This window comes from Salmo trutta, chromosome 3, assembly GCF_901001165.1.
Source record: "Salmo trutta chromosome 3, fSalTru1.1, whole genome shotgun sequence".
Lineage (NCBI taxonomy): Eukaryota > Metazoa > Chordata > Actinopteri > Salmoniformes > Salmonidae > Salmo > Salmo trutta.
The window spans coordinates 53,045,474-53,068,227 of NC_042959.1; the positions used below are offsets into that span (position 1 = coordinate 53,045,474).

Below are 22,754 nucleotides of genomic sequence, written 5' to 3' on the forward strand. Positions count from 1 at the left end.
TAAGCTTTTTGTGCATATCTTTTATATCTGCTCATGAAACATGGGACCAACACTTTGCATGTTGCGTTTATATTTTTGTTCTGTGTAAAAAAAAAAAAAAAGAAGCCTTTTGTGATCTAACACTTAACTCTTTTCCCTCTTACTAACTCAGACTTTTCTGATAGCTACTTTATTAAGGAAACATGTACTTACAATGACTGTGATATATGGTTGTCCAACCTAGCTATCTTAATACTTCAGTGGGATAAATCAGGGTCACACAGTGTTTCTTGTTAGTTTTAAACAAATCTACTTTGAAACAAAAGTATACACCTCACACACATGTTCATGGGCTTAAAAAAAGAAGACACCCGTACCCTGTCAGATAAATAGTTGACATGTATTCAATTTTGAGTTTGCATCCCAATATTACACTTTATATACATCACAGAAGACTGAAATATAACAAAACTGTTTGGAATAGAAACACCAGATTTTCATTTTTTGTATTTTTTATTATTAATTATGAAAGCAATATGAATAACATTCTACCCTTGAGGCCACTAGGTCATTTGACTGCAGGAAAGGGGTACGATGGATGCACTAACTTTAAGTCGCTCTGGATAAGAGTGTCTGCTAATGACTAATGTAAATTGCCTAGGCAACCAAAGACTTGTTTGCTACAACACCTTGATTGTTTCAGCACGGTGCAACAAAAGTTTCATCAAGTTTTAGAGTCCAGAAACGAAGTCAACTGCACAAATGCCCAGCAGTCCAGTCTTCAGTCAGGTGTTTTTTTTAGGTGGTTATGACTCTTATTTCATTTTCATGACAGTCTTCATCAATAATCATTGGTTACCCGGTTATTGTGCCATGCAGCCCTAATCACCAACAAATATATACAAACGTTTTACATTGCCAGGGATCACAAACGTACACAAACAAATTAACCACAATGACTCTGGCTGTCTGGCAATCTAGCTAGGTTTCCACTAGATTCTACAGCCACAAATTCCCTTTTTTTTTGTTTTAATTCAAGGTTAGGCATAAGGTTAGCAGTGTGGTAAAGGTTAGGGTTAAGGTAAAGTCATATTTTAATTAAGAGAAATTGTAGAAATGGCGGAGTTCATGACTTTGTGGCTGTGGTAACTAGTGACGGTCCCGCGCGAACGCAGGTCGAACGTTTCACGCGAAGTCTCGCGCTGTTCAGGCGGTCGCTGTTTAATGGCCGCCCTCTTACTCGTAGCGATGTTTGGAACGGGGAATAACACAAGGAAACCATCGGGGTGGGATAGCTGACCGGGAATTAACACAAATACTGGGGCATTCCCTCTCGTAAACGGTTTCTGAACGGGTGGGCAGTTTGCCAAGCGACATAAGATACGAAAGCGACATAGTGGCTAGCGGGAGAGGATAGAGCTGCTATCTAACGTTAGCTAGTCAACACAGTTGTCACTGCCGGTGAGGCAAGCCCGGAGCAACCCTGACAAGAGTGGGGTTGAAGAGGGTGGGAACGCAGACTCTGTTGGACTGGAGCGTGTGACTCTTGGCACCAGATGCTAACATGAGTGGACCTGGGCAGGATAGCGAGCCGGAAGCAAAAGTCCTCCTCATCAAGCGGCTATACAGGTGAGTTAAAGGCCTTTTGCTGGGAAACATTACGTTAGCTAGCTAACAGTAGTAAAATAAATGGATAGCTAACCTTAGCTAACGTTAGTTTGCTAACTAGCTAGCCATCTATTCAACTAGCTAGTTAGCTAACTACCCAGTCACCTGTCTGTCTGTGACTTGCATCAGCTAATGTTAGCTAGTTAACTGTACTTGTCACGAAGCCTTCGTCGAAGGGCAATGACATTTTTACGAAGTAGTCGGACATTTTCGATAGTATGGGTTTAAAATAACCAGATGTAGCACAGTGGGAACTTATGAAGCGGATAGATAATTAGCTAACTAACGTTAGCTTCTAGACAACTGAGCACTAACAAGTTACTGTGCTAGTTACTGTGCTATTAACTAGATACCTTATTCCTGTGTCAACTTGCTTTCTAAATAACGTTAGTTGTTTAACTAAGTTGTGATAGCTTCAGCTGTCAGTATTGTCACAGTACTAGTTAGCTAATAGGCCTACCTTGTTTGCTACCTACCTAGCTAGTTAGTTATTTAGCAGCTGACTAGAAGCGTCTAGCAGAACATCACCACATGAATAATGTTGACTGGCTACTTTTAACATGCATAACTAGGCCTAGTTAGGGCGAAACACCATATTTCACAAGCCCCTTTAGCTTTACCTACAGTGAGGGGAAAAAAGTATTTGATCCCCTGCTGATTTTGTACTTTTGCCCACTGACAAAGAAATTATCAGTCTATAATGTTAATGGTAGGTTTATTTGAACAGTGAGAGAGAATAACAACAAAACAATCCAGAAAAACGCATGTCAAAAATGTTATAAATTGATTTGCATTTTAATGAGGGAAATAAGTATTTGACCCCTCTGCAAAACATGACTTAGTACTTGGTGGCAAAACCCTTGTTGGCAATCACAGAGGTCAGTCAATTCTTGTAGTTGGCCACCCGGTTTGCACACATCTCAGGAGGGATTTTGTCCCACTCCTCTTTGCAGATCTTCTCCAAGTCATTAAGGTTGATGCTAACGTTTGGCAACTCGATCCTTCAGCTCCCTCCACAGATTTTCTATGGGATTAAGGTCTGGAGACTGGCTAGGCCACTCCAGGACCTTAATGTGTACTTCTTGAGCCACTCCTTTGTTGCCTTGGCCATGTGTTTTGGGTCATTGTCATGCAGGAATACCCATCCACGACCCATTTTCAATGCCCTGGCTGAGGGAAGGAGGTTCTCACCCAAGATTTGACGGTACATGACACCGTCCATTGTCCCTTTAATGCGGTGAAGTTGTCCTGTCCCCTTAGCAGAAAAACACCCCCAAAGCATAATGTTTCCACCTCCATGTTTGACGGTGGGGATAGTGTTCTTGGGGTCATAGGCAGCATTCCTCCTCCTCCAAACACGGCGAGTTGAGTTGATGCCAAAGAGCTCCATTTTGGTCTCCTCTGACCACAACACCTTCACCCAGTTGTCCTCTGAATCATTCAGATGTTCATTGGCAAACTTCAGACAGGAATGTATATGTGCTTTCTTGAGCAGGGGGACCTTGCGGGCGCTGCAGGATTTCAGTTCTTCATGGCGTAGTGTGTTACCAATTGTTTTCTTGGTGACTATGATCCCAGCTGCCTTGAGATTATTGACAAAATCCTCCTGTGTAGTTCTGGGCTGATTCCTCACCGTTCTCATGATCATTGCAACTCCACGAGGTGAGATCTTGCATGGAGCCCCAGGCAGAGGGAAATTGACAGTTCTTTTGTGTTTCTTCCATTTGCGAATAATCACACCAACTGTTGTCACCTTCTCACCAAGCTGCTTGGCGATGGTCTTGTAGCCCATTCCAGCCTTGTGTAGGTCTACAATCTTGTCCCTGACATCCTTGGAGAGCTCTTTGGTCTTGGCCATGGTGGAGAGTTTGTAATCTGATTGATTGCTTCTGTGGACAGGTGTCTTTTATACAGGTAACAAGCTGAGATTAGAAGCACTCACTGTTCAAATAAACCTACCATTAAAATTATAGACTGATCATTTCTTTGTCACTGGGCAAATGTACAAAATCAGCAGGGGATCAAATACTTTTTTCCCTCACTGTACCTAGTTAGTAAGCTATAATGTCAACCATTATCTCAGTGTGAAACATGTATGACAGTTTATATTTTCTAGTTATAGCTAGCTAGCTAACGTTAGCTCCCTACATTGACAAGAATGAGTTTCCTCATTCCTCCAATGACCATTACCAGTAATTCACCTGCCATAATAACTGTCTCTTGCGTGCTCAGGGCAGTGGTTGAGTCGGTGCACAAGCTGGATGTCATCATTGGCAGCAAGTCATCATACAGGGAGGTCTTCAAGCCTGAAAACATCAGCCTTCGCAACAAGTAAGCATTTTACTCTACTCCAACCTTTGCCCTAAACACTAAGGCAAAAGGCAAAGCACTAACCCCAACCTCATCCGTCTTCTGTGCCCAGGTTGAGGGAGCTGTGTGTGAAGCTGATGTTTCTCCACCCTGTGGACTATGGTCGCAAGGCTGAGGAGCTTTTGTGGAGGAAGGTCTACTACGAGGTCATCCAGGTCGTCAAGACCCACAAGAAGGTACAGCATTTAAGGGTGTTTTCCAATATAGTCCTCTTTAAAATAACCGATCTCCGTCCTCTTTAAAGTGAACTTTGTGGTAAAAAAGAAGCTAAAGAACTCTTCTCTTTGTATTCACACTTCCCTTGCTTTTGAATGAGGACTCTACTCTTTTGTGGTCCAAGTCCTCTTTGCATTCACATTGCATTCACATTGCTATATTTAGAAATGACCCAAGATCTTTTTCCAACATTCACTCAATGCGCTCTGGGACAAGCCACTTCCATTCGGCCATCAGATTTGCTCCTTATAGGACACATCACTGCACTATATACTCCTCTGTAAACTGGTCATCTCTGTATACCCGTCGCAAGACCCACTGGTTGATGCTTATTTATAAAACCCTCACTCCCCTGTATCTGAGATGCCTACTACAGCCCTCATCCTCCACATACAACACACGTTCTGCCAGTCACATTCTGTTGAAGGTCCCCAAAGCGCACACATCCCTGGGTCGCTCCTCTTTTCAGTTCGCTGTAGTTAGCGACTGGAACGAGCTGCAAAAAAACACTCAAACCGGACAGTTTTATTTCCATCTCTTCATTCAAAGACTCAATCATGGACACTTACTGACAGTTGTGGCTGCTTCATGTGATGTATGGTTGTCTCTACCTTCTTGCCTCTGTGCTGTTGTCTTGTGCCATGTTTTGTGCTGCTACCATGTTGTCATGTTATGTTGCTACCATACTGTGTTGTCATGTGTTGCTGCCATGCTATGTTGTCTTAGGTCTTTCTTCATGTAGTGTTGTGGTGTCTCTCTTGTCGTGGTGTGTGTGTTGTCCTATATTTTTAATGCCAACCCCCGTCACCGCCGGAGGCCTTTTGCCTTTTGGTAGGTAGTCATTGTAAATAAGAATTAGTTCTTAACTGACTTGCCTAGTTGTTTAAAATATCTATCTATCTATATCACACATCACAAATAATACATTTAATCAAAATATGTTATTGGACAGATATACCTACTTACATTTCAGAATCTAATATATTGCATTTAGTTAAAAGATGAGACATAATAATTGTAATCAGAAGATACTATTAACATGTAATTATTATTGGTAACAGAATAAATAGTGGAAGAATAACTGCAGATTAAATAATGCTGTAATTGAAAATTGAACACCCATTGTAGGCTGCCGCCCCTTAAAGCGCTAGAATAGATTTGGACGTTATGTTGATTCTCACCAGGTATGTTTTCTCACACTTCCAACCCCACAATCAAATAAACAGTGTATGAAACTATCTTATAGATCACATATTGCAAACAAATAATCTGAACTAAAAACACTACACATTTTGAAATGTCTGCGTGTCCTTGACAATCGCTAATCAATATCCAAAAACGGCACACTTTTTTTTTTTTTTTTTTTATCGACCCTGCACATAATCTTCTTTCTTGTGGCACCAATGTTAGGGGTTATGGCAGGGAAAACAGTGTTGCAGTAGTGTGTGTAATCACAAGTGAACCTGGGGGCGCATTGCCCTAAATAATGGAACCGGACCACAGAATTCAAGTGAACTGAACTCAGACCACCTCTGGAGATGGTCTCAGTTTGCTTCGGGGGCTCTTTTGAGGGGTCTGAGTTCCTTTTGGAGTGTTAACACTGCACAAAAAATTATGCAAGCCGTACTGAGTTCACAAAAATGTGCTAAAAGGGACTATGTGTGGAAACACCCAGAGTTATTGGGGAAATGTTGACTGTGTGGCCAGTACAGTGACTGCTGAGCTTTCAGACATGCACACTTTATCTTTCCTCATGCCCTACACACAACCCTTAACTTTTATTTCTAATCTCTTCTTATTACCTGGCCCCCTTTTTATCTCTCTGTCTTTTGCAGCACATCCACAGTCGCAGTGCCCTGGAGTGTGCCTACAGGACTCACCTGATAGCCGGCGTGGGCTTCTACCAGCACCTGCTGCTCTACATCCAGTCCCACTACCAGCTGGAAATGCAGGACTGCATCGACTGGACCCATGTCACCGACCCCCTCATCGGTGAGACACACACACACACACACACTCCGGTCAGCGGTATCTGTGATTGACACAGTGTATAAATTATTGTATTTGTTTCTGTAGGTCGGAAGAAGCCGGTATCAGCCACCCCTAAGGAGATGGACTGGGCCCAAATGGCCTGCCATCGCTGCCTGGTGTACCTGGGAGATCTAGGTAATACAAACTTAATCTTTCTCACCAAAGAGATTTGAGACAACCTTATTTGTATGACCATGGAATATCATTCCCCAAATCCAAGGTCACGTTTATTTGAATGTTCAGGAGGGGTTTACGGGAGGTTGTTTGAATGTTTTCCGCAGCCCGTTACCAGAACGAGTTGGCTGGGGTGGAGGCTGAGCAGCTGTCAGAGCGGTTCTACCATCAGGCCCTGTCAGTCACTCCGCACGTAGGTGAGTTGACAACAAGGTGTTACCGGCCCTCCCTTTCACAGCACATTAACCACCATTTTTACACTAACCGGTTTACTCACACCACCATCTACAAATGAATCACTCTTGTTATATTGCCCACATAGTGATGAACTCACACAGCACTTATTGATTGAGCTTTATTATATGACTGGTCAAAGCTTTACACAACTCATAGTGATCTAGCTGAATGGTTAGCGGGCCATTTGAGCCAGGAAGGGGAAATTCAGTAACTGTTAGCGGGCCAGGAGAGTGCATTCAGTCTCAAGAAATCACTGATCCACGTTTGAAACGTTCTGTCTTTTTGAGAGGGCTTCAGAGGGCTTCAAACTGAAAGTCAATATTAAATGGCTGCTGCTAAAGGAAAGCAATGTCTTTAGTGTGCCATGATGTTGACAAGTGTTTGATGTTTTGTTTTCAGGAATGCCTTTCAATCAGTTAGGTACACTGGCGGGGAGTAAATTCTACAATGTGGAGGCCACCTATTACTACCTACGCTGGTGAGAGGAGACTTCAACACATCTAGATTTACTGCAGCACATCCACAGTCTATCTATGACTGGTCTGTAGACGATGCTGTGCTATTGTTCTCTACCTCAGTGGGGCAATGTAGTCACACTGCTGGGGAGAAATATCTTCATAGCAGCAATTCATATTTGGAGCACATCAGTAGGCTCTAAATAGCATGTTTGAAATGGTAGAGGTTCTGAAATCAGTCTGTTAGGAGAAGAAGCCCAACTTCGGATCCAGAACACGTTAAAAAAAGACTTGCCACCGAGTGGTACCGGGACGATACCAGTATTGCAATACTCGTTAGTAGTGGTGGGTTTACAAAACACAAAGCGGATTGAACTTTCAGAAAACAGCCCTGATTTTGGAAAGAAACATTATTGTCATCCAGTCACAATTATTTGTTTTCTAAGCTATAGCACACACTATTTTACATACAGAAGGTTTTTAAAGGACCAAAGAGTTGCGTCTGCTTTGTGTTTTCATTGCCATGGGAAAATAATTGCGATTCTGATATCGTCACACCCCTACCACCAAGTATTGATCATGGTTTTCTCCTCTATGGTCCCGTGTTTGAACAGTATACAGTCGGAGACTCCCTTCGAGGGGGCTTACGGGAATTTAAAGCGTCTGTTTGATAAAGCTGCTAAGATGTACCACCAGGTGAAGAAACAGGAGATGAAGAAGCTGTCTCCCTCACGGCAAAGGTCAGTCTGGTTTCCTCACACCACAGCCCTGAAATGACAAATCACTAGGTCAGCATTGAAACAGGTATTAAGATAGTCCTCTTTGGGATTGTTACTGTTTCTTCAACTGTTTTCTTTCCAGATCCAAGGACATCAAGCAACTTCTGGTGAGCTTCATGTACCTACAGAGTCTACTGCAGCCCAAGAACAGGTTAGGACTCACTTTTCACCACTTAGGCCCTAGTCATTTATCTCAATAGGAACCTTGACATTTTGTCCATATATGACAAAGCTATCTGATGATAATAACAATTGATTGAATTTTTATAACCCTGTTTGGTCAGTCTCAACCTGCTTTCTATTGTCTGTTGGGTACCGTGTTTGTAATGTCTTACCATTTCTCTCCTCCCTGTGAGTAGTCTGCTGGAGACAGAGCTGACCTCTCTGTGTCAGTCGGTGCTGGAGGATTTTAACCTGGTGCTGTTCTACCTGCCCTCACCGCCACATGTCCACGAGGCCACTTCCCCCAGTGAGGAGGAGCTTGAGGAGCACGACTCGCCCTGCGCCCTGCTCCCCGATGCCCTCATCTTCAAGATGGTGGTCACCTGCCTCATGGTGGTGCACAGCCTGAAGCGCGGAGGTCAGTAAGAATATAGATGTATTTTTTTATTTTTACAAATCGCTTTTCAAACATTATGCGCATAGGGTGTTGTAAGTAGAGCTGAGTCGGTAGGCATGCGAGGATAGTGACATACTGCAAGGGAGAAATAAGGGGATATGTTGATTCGTTGTATTGCAAAGCTGATATGTCGACTTGTTTGTGTAGGGTCCAAGCAGTACAGTGCGTCAATAGCCTTCACGCTGGCCCTCTTCTCCCACCTGGTGAACCATGTCAACATCCGCCTGCAGGCTGAGCTGGAGGAGGGGGAGAGCCAGGTGCCCCCGCTGCAGACCGACAACACAGGTGGAACATCACTCCCAGCTAACCTCATGCTACCAATACACTATTCATGTTCTGTTAATCCTCTGAAAAACAAATGGAACAATAATGATATTTGTTTGTTCCTAGACGACTCTGAGTTGAGAGACCCGTCTGACCCGTTGACCTTGGAGGAGAGGCCCCTGCAGAACGGCTCCCTGGACCATGAGGAGGACGAGGGGGGCCACCGGAGCACTGTGGCCCAGAAAGCAGGCGTCGGTGAGCGGAAGGCGGAGGAGGAGAAACAGAAGCAAAAGAAGTACGCCCGCCTCTCCATGCTGCGCCGCCGCCGCGCCACCTGCAAAGAAGACGAGAGCGACCTGAGCGAGGGCTTCGAGAGTGATGAAGAGGAGGAGGAAGAAGAGCAGAGGGGCTGCGCCGACTCTGGGGGTGCCTCGTCGGGACCCCCACTCACCCCCGCCACGCTGGGGAAGGAGAGCAAAAGAGGGAGGGAGCACCCGACAGAGGAGGGGACCTGGGAGAGCGGCTCGGAGGAAGACGAGGAGGGTGGCACGGCCTTCGACGTGGAGACTGACTCGGACATGAACAGCCAGGAGTCCCGCTCCGACCTGGAGGATATAGAGGACTCAGAAACTCCGGAGAACTTGGACACCCATCCTCGGGGGGAGGTGCAGCCCGGAGAAGATGATGAGGAGCAAGCCAATCCCAGGGAGGACGGCGACGGGGACACCCCTCCGGCCACCAATGGCCCCCTCCTGCCCAGCGACCCCAGTATCAGCAGTAACCTCCAGGCTATGTCATCCCAGCTGTTCCAGGCCAAGCGCTGCTTCCGCCTGGCGCCCACCTTCAGCAACGTGCTGCTGAGGCCCCACAGCTCCGCCACCAACCCCACACCCACCCCCACCGACCCAGACGCCTCCTCCACCACCCCCTCCCAGGAGACCCCTCCTCCCCCGGGGGACTCGCCCTGCGACACCCGCCCGGGCACTGCCAACGGAACCAACGACAATGGTCAGTAACCTGCCCACACACATTGACGCTGTGTTGATTATAGAGGTCGACCAAGTATGATTTTTCGACGCCGATACCGATTATTGGAGGACCCAAAAAAAGCCGATACCGATTAATCGGACAATTTTTATATTACCAAAAAAAAGAAACAAGTACAAATAAATAAATACAAATATATTTATTTATTTGTAATAATCACAATTACAACAATACTGAATGAACACTTTTCTTTTAACTTAATATAATACATCAATCAAATCAATTTAGCCTCAAATAAATAATGAAACATGTTCAATTTGGTTTAAATAATGCAAAAACAAAGTTTTGGAGAAGAAAGTATAAGTGTAATATGTGCCATGTAAAAAAAGCTAACGTTTAAGTTCCTTGCTCAGAACATGAGAACATATGAAAGCTGGTGGTTCCTTTTAACATGAGTCTTCAATATTCCCAGGTAAGAAGTTTTAGGTTATTATAGGAATTACAGGACTATTTCTTTCTCTACCATTTTTATTTCATATACCTTTGACTATTGGATGTTCTTATAGGCACTTTAGTATTGCCAGTGTAACAGTATAGCTTCCGTCCCTCTCCTCGCCCCTACCTGGGCTCGAACCAGGAACACATCGACAACAGCCACCCTCGAAGCATCATTACCCATCGTTCCACAAAAGCCGCGACCCTTACAGAGCATTGCCGGTTGTTAGGAAAACTTGAAATCGGCCCTAATTAATCGGCCATTCCGATTAATCGGTCGACCTCTAGTTGAATACTATGTGATTTTTGTATAGTGCAGGATATGATTATTTTTTTATTTTTTTTAAGATTAACTTCAATATAAAGATGTACTTCTAATCTGTTTTTAGTCTTTCCCAAAGATTACATTGAGTAACAGCACATCACTAAAATATGCCATTTTATAACAGTACATCTGAGGTTCCCCCTAAGATAACTAGGGTGTAGATTAAACACATGTTTATTTATTTATTTGTCCATTCCCTGTAGAGGTGGATTCCGATTCGGAGTGTAGCGTGCACAGCAACCAATCGGTACACAGCGAGAAGACCCTGTCAGAGAGACTGGAGATTCTGACCAATCAGGGGCTCATCCAGGTGGTCAAGGTGTTTGTGGATTGGCTGAGAACCAACACTGACATTATCGTCATGTGTGCACAGGTAAAGGGCGTGGATTTTTCAGTAACCTAAAAGCACTTACAAACAGTATGCATTGAAAAATACAATTTGCATTAAATTGGTAAAATACAAGTTAATCTTTGTATCAGCTGACTCGGGGCAAGGGTTTATAGTCTTCATTATTGTTGGTGTTTGTTTCACTGTCCGTCTTCCGCTCAATGTAATTCCGTTACTCTGTCTGTAGAGTTCTCAGAGCCTATGGAACAGACTGTCTGTGCTACTCAACCTGCTGCCTGATGGGAGCAAGATGCTGGAAGCAGGCGAGTTACTAAATGCACCCGTCCTTTTTATGGGTTGTTAATCAGCGTTATTTTAAAAAATGTAACCTTTATTTAACTAGGCAAGTTAGTTAAGAACAAATTCTTATTTACAATGACTGCCTAACCCAGATGACGCTGGGCCAATTGTGCGACGCCCTATGGGACTCCCAATCATGGCCTGTTGTGATACAGCCTGGAGTCAAACCATGGTCTGTAGTGATGCCTCTAGAACTGAGATGCAGTACTTTAGACCGCTGTGCCACTCGGGAGCCTGATGTGGAGGCTTGAGTTGGCCAAATTCTTCTCTCCCCCCTCTCACATTATATTTCTCATTCCATCTGTTCTCTTTTCCTCTCCTTTGGTTATTTTAACCCATCTTTTCAGGGATGAAATTCCAAATGTGTCTCTGTGGAGCACATGTGACAAGAAGTCACTTCTTAATCTCTCTCTCTGTGTGTGTATTTTAGAGCTGGGTCTGAACACTGAGGTGATGGAGCTGCTGAGTGAGTGTGAGCAGCCTGGCCTGGTCCAGTCCCTGCTGCTGCCTGAGGACCTGGCCCTGCGACACCTACCTGCCCTTAACCTGGCCCACCGCCGCCTCGACTACACCCGCCCCAGGCCTTCTCTCAGCCCCGTACAGGAGGTACACACACCTAGCTTCCCTTTGACACCCTCATTGTTTTTCTGCCCTCTCTCTGCTTTACTATCTCACTTGATCTCTCTCTTTCTCTCCCCATCTCAGTGTGTGGCGCGCGTGTGCTGCATCCGTAGCTTTGGCCACTTCCTCACTAATCTCCAATGCAATGTGCTGCACTTCAACCCGGAGGCGGGCATCTTCACCAGCATCAGCCAATCGGAGCAGGACAACCTGGTGCAGCAGGCCAAGGCCCAGATCCGCATGGTGAGCGGCAGTTGAATGAACCAATGAGAACAAAGCAGCAGCAGTCACTCTAGTTTCAGTATTTGTTTCACTTGTGAAGCTCAAATGACTGCAAACTTATCTATTTCAACACTGTTTGTGTGTCTAGGCAGAGGAGGAGGCTCGACGAAACCGCTTGATGAGAGACATGGCTCAGCTCCGACTACAGGTCTTTCTTCTGGAACATTCCATTCTATCATAAACCAAACACTATCAATCTAGCTATCTGACACTATACTGAGTATACAACACATTAGGAACATTCCATTTCCATGACCTACTGTAGACTGACCAGGTGAATCCAGGTGAAGGCTATGATCCCTTATTGATGTCACTTGTTAAATCCACTTCAAAATCGGCATAGATGAAGGGGAGGAGACCGGTTAAAGAAAGGTTTTTAAGTCTCATGACAATTGAGACATGGATTGTGTATGTGTGCCATTCAGAGGGTGAATGGGTAAGACAAAAGATTTAAGTGCCTTTGAATGGGATATGGTAGATGGCAGGTGCACCGGTTTGTGTCAAGAACTGCAACTCTGCTGGGTTTTTCACGCTCAACAGTTTCCTCTGTGTATCAACAATGGACCACCACCCAAAGGACATCCAGACAAATTGACACAACTGTGGGAAGCATTGTAGTCAACATGGGCCAGCCTCCATATGGAATGCACTTGACACCTTGTAGAATCCACACCCCGACAAATTGAGGCTGTTCTGAGGGCAAAGGGGGGGGGGGGTGCGGTGCAACTCCAATATTAGGAAGGTTTTCTTAATGTTTGATATACTAAGTGTATATGTCTTAATTTACTTTTGCACCCAAAACCTTGAAGTGAATTTCATTAGATTTCAGATGATGATAGTTAGGATGATTCCAATGAAGTATATTACTTAATGTTGAATGTATAATTATTGGGACGGTGAAGCATTCTTTTTCTTTTGGCTCTATGCAAGAGTTTGGATTTGAAGTCAAACAATTACTATGCGGTTAAAGTGCAGAATGTCAGCTTTAATTTGAGGGTATTTTCATCCATATCGGGGGAACCGTTTAGAAATTACAGCACTTTTAGCACGTAGTGTCGTCCGCCCCGATATGGGAGCAAAAGTTTGGGACAAATTCACTTGTGTAGTAAAAAAGTGTATAGATTTTATTTAAAATCCAAACTTTTAGGGTATAGAGCCAAAAGAAGAGGAAATGCTTCACTGTCCCAATAATTACGGAGGACACTATTATCCACTCAACATCCCATCAAGATAAGCAAATTGTCATGTGTCTTACCCTACAGTTGGAGGTGTCTCAGCTAGAGGGCAGCCTGCAGCAGCCCAAGACCCAGTCATCCATGTCTCCGTACCTGGTACCCGACTCTGCCGCCCTGTGCCAGCACCTCAACCTCCTCAGACATCTGGCTGGCAGTGGCTGCTTCATCATCATCATCCCCCGCACAGGTGAGCACAGAGCCATGCCCTGTCTGGGTGAATAAACCCAGTGTTAGACTGGATAAGTCTGTTTGTTTGTATGCAGTCATAATTTAAAGGTTTCTCACCAGAATTGCATGGAGATAAAAATTGTGATAAATATGATTTCTATATTGCAGGGTTATTGAAGTATATGGGGTCCAGATTTGAATCAGGTTATTTACAGGGGGGCCAGACATCTTCTACATGGGATTACTCTTATAAAGCACATTTTATTAAAAGTACATTTTAAGTGCTTTAAGATAAGCCTAATTCAGTGCATGAAATTGTTTAAATAATGGAAGACATTTGTACTTGTAACACAGTTGACCTGCATCACATTAATTTCTACTTTCCTGTCTGTTTTAGACATAGCTTCATCTTTTGTTTGTGTTTACACATAGTGAACCTTTTAGGCATGGCATATCTCAGTTGACCAGCATCATATTCTGTTCTATTTTATATTTCTTTATCATTTTGTTCTTTTCTGTTTTTTTTACTTTGAAACCTTTTTATGCATGTCATATCTCAGTTGACTAACTTGTGCGAAGTCTCTCTCCCCCCGCATCAGTAGAGAAAGACTCCCTGTAACAAACTGCACCACCTGTGGGGACTTAAATTCCTCAAATCTTGTTGCAAAGTCAGCTTTCAGTTTATCTTAACTCTGACATCATGGGAGTGATCTGTACTGATGATAACTGAATATATTTGCGCAGTGTAGGGAAATCAAATCACAGGAGAAAATAACAAATGTATATATTTTTTTTATTGACACGTTTTTCAATCATGTCAACTGTTTTATCCCTCCCCGGTACTCCCAAATGAAATCCTTTCAATTGCTTGAAGATGTCACTGAAAAACGAACATCTAGCATTTTCACTAGATATGTGTTGGCTTTCTTGTGGCGTCAATCACGGAGAAAAGCAACTCTCCTCCCTAAGCTAACACAGGCTGCTCTCTTGACAGCATTATTACCCGTGCTTAGCCACTGAGCATCATTATGTAAAAGTAGATCATGATGCTCAGCAGACCACGAAACAAGTGATGTTGCAGGCTAGATGTTGATTGGATAAAGTTTATGATATCCATGGCTGAGTCTGTGGTGTTTAACTCACTGCTGATTTACACCAGAATATGCTTGGCACTTATCAGGCAGTGTAGTGATCTCATCTGCTGTGAAAAAGCTGATAGGCGGGCAGACAGACCCTGTACTGCTGTTAGCAGCTCTGATTGGCTGTACCTGTTATGTTGGGTGATATTGATTGACAGCATTTAATGGGCGGGACTACAGGGAAACAGATTTCCCCCATTGGAGAATATTGAACAAGGGCTCATTTTGGCTCTAAACATCCCCAAAGAAAATTTGTTGTAGGATTTTTTTAAAAATATACTTTTCAGAATTGATCAGAAGCCCATTCTAAATTGATAAACGGGCCTGATCTGTCTTTCTGGCAGCCAGTTGAATAGCCCTGCTATATTGTTTCGACATTGGCTATTTGCTGGCTGTGTTTTGTAAGTTCCCGAGGGGACGACTGAAGCTGTGTTTGTCTTTCTAGTTAGAGCATGAAATGAATAGATACCAAAGTTAAAACATGATGGTTGACTTATCTGCCTCAGTGATTGATGGCCTTGACCACCTGAAGAAGGAGAATGCTGGCGCGAGAGACGGTATCCGCTTCCTGGAGTCTGAGTTCCGTAAAGGCAACAGGTATGTGTCTGTCTCAACCCTCAAGTGTGACGTATGGTAATAAAGTAGGCCACATTTTAAGATCTGACAACCACAATCGGCCAACCCAGCACAACGGAAGCCAGTTCTTGTCAGAAGCATAGCCTGTTATCATTGAATGGGATATGTTGAGTCGACAGTTCTCTGAATGAAAAGATAGAGGCCAATTTTCAATGTGCTTAGCCTTTTATCCGGTGTGAAACCCTAAAGCCAATGATACACAGGTCATTGTTCCTTTTATATCAATGTGTCTCACGTAACCGATTTCAATGTTTCTAACCATAACCCACTCTGAATCTGTGATCCAGTAAACTAAAAATAGGCTGCGACCCATATGGGTGAAGACACTTGATGTTGTAAACCCCTCTTCCGTCCCCCTCTACCTCAGGTACATACGTTGCCAGAAGGAGTCAGGGCGGAGTTTTGAGAGGGACAAACTGAAACGCCAGGACATGGAAGCCTGGTAAGCCTCCATTTGTCTTTCTGCAGTCTCTTCACATGGCCACCTCTCAATACTTAGCATTCTTATACAAATGCTTCAAAAGTGGTAGAAGATTTTATGAAAGCTGTAAAACTCATTCCCAGTGTTAACGGTTTTCCTTATGTGTCCTGATTTCAAGGCATCTATACAAGACAGTGGACAGCTGTCGTCAGCTGACCGTCTCCCAGAGCAACGGAGACGAAGACACCGCTGGCATGGTCACTATTCTCACCGGTCACTCAGTGGAGGATCTGTGTACCCGCTCTGCACCCATGAAGGTCAGTGAGCAACAATGGATATCATAAATACAATCACTCACTCAGTTCTTTAGGCTCTTCAGCAACCACTCTTGGTATGGTGCGGCTGGTACGACTACTGTGTGTTTCTGGTTTATCCCTTGGGTTGTACAGTATTGCTATTAATATTTCCCTGTTATAAACCATTTTGCCATGGTGTAGATCTTTGTAGAGAGCCAGAGTTCTTTCTGAGAGAAGTTTGGCATGTTTGACCTCCCCCATTCATCCTTCCGTGATATTTACCTTACTTTGTATGTTTATTGGCGTTAGAAGAGTTGACGTCTTACCCTCCATTGTCTGTGTCTCCTTGGTAACAGTCGGCCATCCAGGCAGTGGCGACAGCAGGCATGGAGCTGAAGAACATTGTGGAGTTCTACCGTCAGTGGAAGGAGATTGGCTGAGAGCGTTGAGGGGGCGAGGTCGGCACGGCGGACAGCTGATCACACACTCACTCCCTCTCTCTCTCCCACTCTGTTGCTCTGTCTGTATCTGCGTCTCCAAGGAAAATCAACTCTCGGAAAGAAAGAAGGGGGGGATGTAAAACAGTTAAAGGAAAGGCGAGACATGGGCAAAGGGGGCAATAAGAAACAGCAGAAGACCCCCAAACATAAAGAAGTGATCCCAGAGGTTGGGGTGAGAATTAAGTGGGGACGCTACGCACTTAAAGTGCCCCTGGTTCACATCATAACCAGGCATATACTGTATATGATAGAAACGAGTACATTACGTGTCGAGAGAGAACCACTCATACACATTCACGCTCAGTTAAATCCATTGGTTTAGATGTGTAGAGCAGTGTTTCCAGCTTCCTCCTTTCCCTCTGTTTGTGTTGTGAAGGTGGGACTATGTCAGCCCTATGGCTGTCTGGGTCTGGTCTGCTAAGGCAGGGGGGGTGTGGAGTAAATCCCAAAGAGAGAACACATCTCTAGCGTGCCAAGCGATGAGCCTCTCGACACACCGGAGTCTTGTAGCTCGAGGGTTACAAACGGGTTCAGGTCAATGGACGTACACTTCTCCAGGATTGTTTTCTTTCCTATCAGTTTTTTTTGCGGTGTACTTTTTGTGTCCAGTGACTAATGTATTGTGTTATCTGAGGAGGAGGAATAATGACGGTTTGTGCCCTGCTATTGTTTTAATTTGGATTTTATTTTTGTACCCAAATATTCTTTATTTTGTGTTTTTGTAAGCTGTGCTGAATACACACAGGAATGAAATACAGGGGGAGGGATGGGGTTGTCTTATATCGTTTCCCTAAACCTGTCTGATAATCCTTTTGTTCTCAAAGAAATAGTCCTGACTTCTGTGTCATGGTGCCGTTTTAGGAAGAGGTAGACTCGGGTGGGTCATCTTTGTGCTGTTGCTAGATGTTAAGGAGAGCGGGGCCTGCGGTTGTCCCAATATGGCGGTGCAAGGTGTTTGTGTTTTGACCCCTGTGAACTCCTGATATATCCCATCTACCATCATCACTAAATGTCCCATCATGCACAGTGCAAAGGAACCCGGTATGTGTGTGGCCACGCATTGAACAATAAAATGAACTCATTTTAAAATGTCTTCTTGTTTTCACTCTCTTGCAGAAACCATTTACAGTGGCAACTTTTCAAAGCTTTACACAATTCATGACAAGGCACAGGACACTCTGAATTGGGAAAGCAACCTATTTGAACTGAACATACTCATGGCTGCACCCTTATGACAATAAAAGCCATAGTTTCAGTAAGTTGAACTTATCCAGACACTATGACCGGCCAACATTAAAATAAAATATTGTTTCAAGTCAAATAGTCTGGGTAGCCATTTGATTAGCTGTTCAGAAGACCTATAAACTCATCAAAAAAGAAATGTCCCTTTTTCAGGACCCTGTTTTTCAAAGATAATTTGTAAAAATCCAAATAACTTCACAGATCTTCGTTGTAAAGGGTTTAAACACTTTCCCATGCTTGTTCAATGAACCATAAACAATTAATGAACATGCACCTGTGGAACGGTCGTTAAGACACTTAATTGCCTACTGTCTGTAAGCTGTTAAGGTCACAGTTATGAAAACTTAGGACACTAAAGAGGCCTTTCTACTGACTCTGAAAAACACCAAAAGCAAGATGCCTAGGGTCCCTGCTTATCTGCGTGAACGTGCCTTAGGCATGCTGCAAGGAGGCATGAGGACTGCAGATGTGGCCAGGGCAATCAATTGCAATGTGTGTACTGTGAAACACCTAAGACAGCGGTACAGGGAGACAGGACGGACAGCTGATCGTCCTCGCAGTGGCAGACCACGTGTAACAACACCTGCACAGGATCGGCACATTCAAACATCACACCTGCGGGACAGGTACAGGATGGCAACAACAACTGCCCGAGTTACACCAGGAACGCACAATCACTCCATCAGTGCTCAGACTGTCCGCAATAGGCTGAGAGAGGCTGGACTGAGGGCTTGTAGGCCTGTTGTAAGGCAGGTCCTCACCAGACATCACCGGCAACAACGTCGCTTATGGGCACAAACCCACCGTCGCTGGACCAGACAGCACTGGCAAAAAGTGCTCTTCACTGACGAGTCGTGGTTTTGTCTCACCAGGGGTGATGGTCGGATTCACGTTAATCGTCGAATGAATGAGCATTACACCGAGGCCTGTACTCTGGAGTGGGATCGATTTGGAGGTGGAGGGTCTGGGGCGGTGTGTCACAGCATCATCGGACTGAGCTTATTGTCATTGCAGGCAATCTCAACGCTGTGTGTTACAGGGAAGACATCCTCATATGGTACCCTTACTGCAGTCTCATCCTGACATGACCCTCCAGCATGACAATGCCACCAGCCATACTGCTCGTTCTGTGCATGATTTCCTACAAGACAGGAATGTCAGTGTTCTGCCATGGCCAGTGAAGAGCCCGGATCTCAATCCCATGGAGCATGTCTGGGACCTGTTGGATCGGAGGGTGAGGGCTAGGGCCATTCCCCCCCAGAAATGTCCGGGAACTTGCAGGTGCCTTGGTGGAAGAGTGGGGTAACATCTCACAGCAAGAACTAGCAAATCTGGTGCAGTCCATGAGGAGGAGATGCACTGCAGTGCTTAATGCAGCTGGTGGCCACACCAGATACTGACTGTTACTTTTGATTTTGACTACCCTTTTGTTCAGGGACACATTATTCCATTTTTGTTAGTCACATGTCTGTGGAACTTGTTCAGTTTATGTCTCAGTTGTTGAATCTTGTTATGTTCATACAAATATTTACACATGTTAAGTTTTCTGAAAATAAACGCAGTTCACAGTGAGATGACGTTTCTTTTTTGGCTGAGTTTAGTTTGGGGGTAGAAGCTGTTAAGAAGCCTTTTGGACCTCGACTTAGCGCTCTGGTACCGCTTGCTGTTGGAACACATTTCATGTTTTTTATTTTATAGGCGCGTTCCAAAGTTTAAAAACACCCTTACCTATTGAAATATGGTAGTTCTGTTCCACTTTCCCCTCTAACTTCTCATTCTGAACCCGTTCAGTGTAGTCTGGCTCATCAATCAATCTCGGTCCTGTGAGTTGGTCTCTGTGTGCCATCTATCCTGGTCTCTTCTGTTGTGAGGTCTCGTGCCCCACACTACCCTGGATGCTTGGGCCCCATGCCCACCATTCTGCATGGCAGTGAGTGACCAATCCCCTGGCAGCGGGGTCAGTGCCACCCCAACAGAAGATGGTTGGCACAGCACAGAGCTGGCCCACTTTCTGGTGGTGGGGAAGTGAACAGTCCAGGGCCCGGTTTCCCAAAAGCATCTTAAGGTGAAGTTCATCATTAGAACCTTCGTAGGAGCATGTGATAGCAGATAGCAAAAATGTGTAGAATTTTTGGAAATTAGCTTTAAAACTGCAAAATTTTCTCTCAGCCTCATGGCAGCCCTTTTTTCATCTGCCCCTGGCAAAAAAAAAGTGTAGAATTGCAGGGAATTAGCTTTAAAAAAATAATAATGACAATGTGTAGAATAGCATTATAAAACAGCATTTCTGTGTCTGCACCATGGCAAAATGTGTAAATGCACATTTTGGCAGAGGTTAATGCCCCATGACCCCCTTGACCCCAAATGTGGTAGTCTGGCCCTGGGGGTGCTGAGGGAGGATAAAAAGTCCTAACAAAGCATTTTGTCACTGTGCCTCTCAGTCCATGAAAAATAGGCCCTGCTTTTCATGTAGATTTGGTTCAGTTGGAATATTATGAAGTGACCTGCCTGCCTTGACTTACTGAGTGAGAATTTCTGAATTTGTTAAAACTTTGCCTATATGATTATGGTATTGAATAGGCTACAGAAGAAAATCAGCACCAATGAAATCACCCAATTGTCTTCGGATCTGTTTAAAAAATGTAATGTTAAAAACTTTTCAATGTGGCATTTTTATTAAGAAAATTATATAACTGTCTGTGCATGTCAATTATAATAATTATGCGATGATATGGGATTCCTTAAAAGCTTGCTCTCTGCCTTGTCTCCTGATTCTCCATAACAAGGTTTCTTTCTTGTCCCCGTCCAATCAAAAAGTCGCTGTGTGAGGAGGGTGGGATTTCGACGTTGGGGCAACGGGTTTGCAGTGTTTTTATTCGCCTGTGAAGGAATGCAGGACATAGACAGTTTATACAGATTTACACAAGCCTCCAATGGTCAGGATAATCGGATTTACAATGGAACTATAGTTTATTACAAGCAACAATTGTTCATTTTGGTCAGTGACTACATTGCACCAGTGAAGATTCGCGCAGATGAGCTCACCGCCAATATAAAGCTGAAAGGTTTGACTTCGTTTCTTTCTCTTCACGTCCCATAGTTTGCTTGTTACAATGTAACAACCTAAAGTGTGTATGTAGGCTACTGGATATGATTACCGGTTAAGTGGCGTTTTTCTTTCCAAGCACTGTCTGTATTACTCTATAGGCCTACTTCTGAAAACCATCACTTGTTTTTTTGTTGTTGGTCTACCTCTCACATCGCTATATGACCCCTCCCACATATAGCTAGATTGGCTGATATATTATAGGCCTATGTTATTCGAGGTCTTTTAAAGTTACATTTTTGGTGTGCGATGTTTCTTTCGAATAGCCTATATTTGATCGATTTTGATATCTTACTTTTTGTTTTGATGCGGTGTGGGTGTATGCGAGGGTGTACCTGCGCGCGTGCGTTTATGTGTGTGCGCCACCTTCGTGTAGGTAACTGGAAATCCTGAAAATGTTGTCTAGGAAAATGTCTCCACGGAAGCAGACTTTTCAGCTATTATGCAAATTATATTATGTAACCTATATATCTTGTCATTTAAAATATCATTACACAGTTTTTCGGCATATTTGCCTTTTTGTGTTCATATCCAATTTGTATTGATGAAACTGGCAGTGTAGCCTGTCATGAGTGTGTAGGCGTTTTATTGTCTGAAGTGTGACAAATTTGACATTGGGCCCGAACATATAACAATTTTTTTTACAATGTGATAACAATATGGTAGGCTATCCGACATGAAAATTAAGACCAAATATTCCCTGAAAATAGATTGGAGATCCAGTATTCCTCTATCTTGGAAAGCAAACGTGCATTAAAAACGCGCACGGGGGAACATTCTTGGGTTTGTAATTTCTGGCACGCAGCACAGATAATGGCTTTTGTCTTGTTATTGTTGCTGCAATAGTCCACGTGATCGCGTGGAGGAACATTTCTTCAGTCTCTCCAGGGTTCTTCTGGGCAGGGGCTGTGTAGAGAGCTACTAGGTAGGATAGGCCGATAGACGCCTACAGTTCATCAAGACTGTGAGGCAGTCCTTCCCTGGTCTCACAACTCGGCTCTCTTTAGGGCATATTCTCCCTCCGCATGCCCGACTCCCACGGTAAATGCTATTCTCTTGGGAAAAATAGATCCCAGTTTCTCTCTGAGATTGTCTTTTTAGCCTGTGCCATACAGGGGCGAAAATCTGACATCAACTTTGGAGGGGACAATTACATGAAATTTTCTCAAGAGCAATTCCTGAGGGGGACACCAAAAGTAGTGCTGTAACACATAGCCTACATTGTAATATGGTAAATGTATATTGAGGAACCAAAGAAATAAGGTGTTTGCCGTGCTCCTAACTACCGGTACCCAAAACTACACAACTAATCACAACAGCAATACCATTGCCTTTAACAAATCTTAGTTCAGTCACCAGTTTAAGTTGAGAGTGGGGGTATCCATGGCATTTTCCAATTATATTCCTATTTTACAAGTAAAAAAAATTGAGAACCTTTCATAATGTTGCCAAACAAAGACTCAACAAACTTACCTGAGACTCCCTGTCTCTGCCAGTCTGTCCCTGCATATCTGTCCCCAACTCTGCTGTCTGTGTGCCATCTGTTGCCTGCTCTGCCTAATGACATCATTGTGAAACATTTCCATTAGAATTTCATTTCTTTCTTATGAACATTTTATCAACTAGTCTTTGAGATATTAGGCTACTAGGGTTCTTACTTTGCGTTTTGGTCTACTGAAAAATACTCTGTCCGTCTTTTATTTTTCTGCCATTTTTCTACCTGGCTGGCTGGCTGGCTACACACACAGTGTGTAAGTTATTTACAGTAGGAGATGGGCTTCTATCATCTTATCTTTTATCATTCTATTTGGGCTTCAATCT

The 22,754-nt window shown here is 43.9% G+C and overlaps 1 protein-coding gene and 1 long non-coding RNA gene across 2 annotated transcripts; one reads left to right on the plus strand and one right to left on the minus strand.

Moving 5' to 3' along the window:
- Positions 1 to 1,166: 1,166 nt before the first annotated feature.
- On the plus strand, positions 1,167 to 17,674 carry LOC115178394 (protein SMG5). The gene is made up of 22 exons (XM_029739570.1): positions 1,167 to 1,608; positions 3,880 to 3,978; positions 4,070 to 4,193; positions 6,069 to 6,225; positions 6,310 to 6,399; positions 6,546 to 6,635; positions 7,075 to 7,153; positions 7,745 to 7,870; positions 7,992 to 8,060; positions 8,269 to 8,489; positions 8,676 to 8,813; positions 8,919 to 9,800; positions 10,803 to 10,972; positions 11,175 to 11,250; positions 11,718 to 11,893; positions 11,993 to 12,151; positions 12,279 to 12,338; positions 13,453 to 13,612; positions 15,239 to 15,329; positions 15,736 to 15,810; positions 15,968 to 16,106; positions 16,442 to 17,674. The coding sequence occupies exons 1-22, from the start codon at positions 1,544 to 1,546 to the stop codon at positions 16,523 to 16,525; spliced, it is 3,330 nt and encodes a 1,109-aa protein (XP_029595430.1). The 5' UTR covers positions 1,167 to 1,543; the 3' UTR covers positions 16,526 to 17,674.
- A 2,805-nt stretch (positions 17,675 to 20,479) lies between these two features.
- On the minus strand, positions 20,480 to 21,864 carry LOC115178419 (uncharacterized). Its single transcript, XR_003872620.1, has 2 exons — positions 20,873 to 21,864; positions 20,480 to 20,707 (listed from the first exon to the last, which is right to left on the minus strand). It is a non-coding gene; the product is annotated as an uncharacterized LOC115178419 (long non-coding RNA).
- Between the last annotated feature and the right edge of the window lie 890 nt (positions 21,865 to 22,754).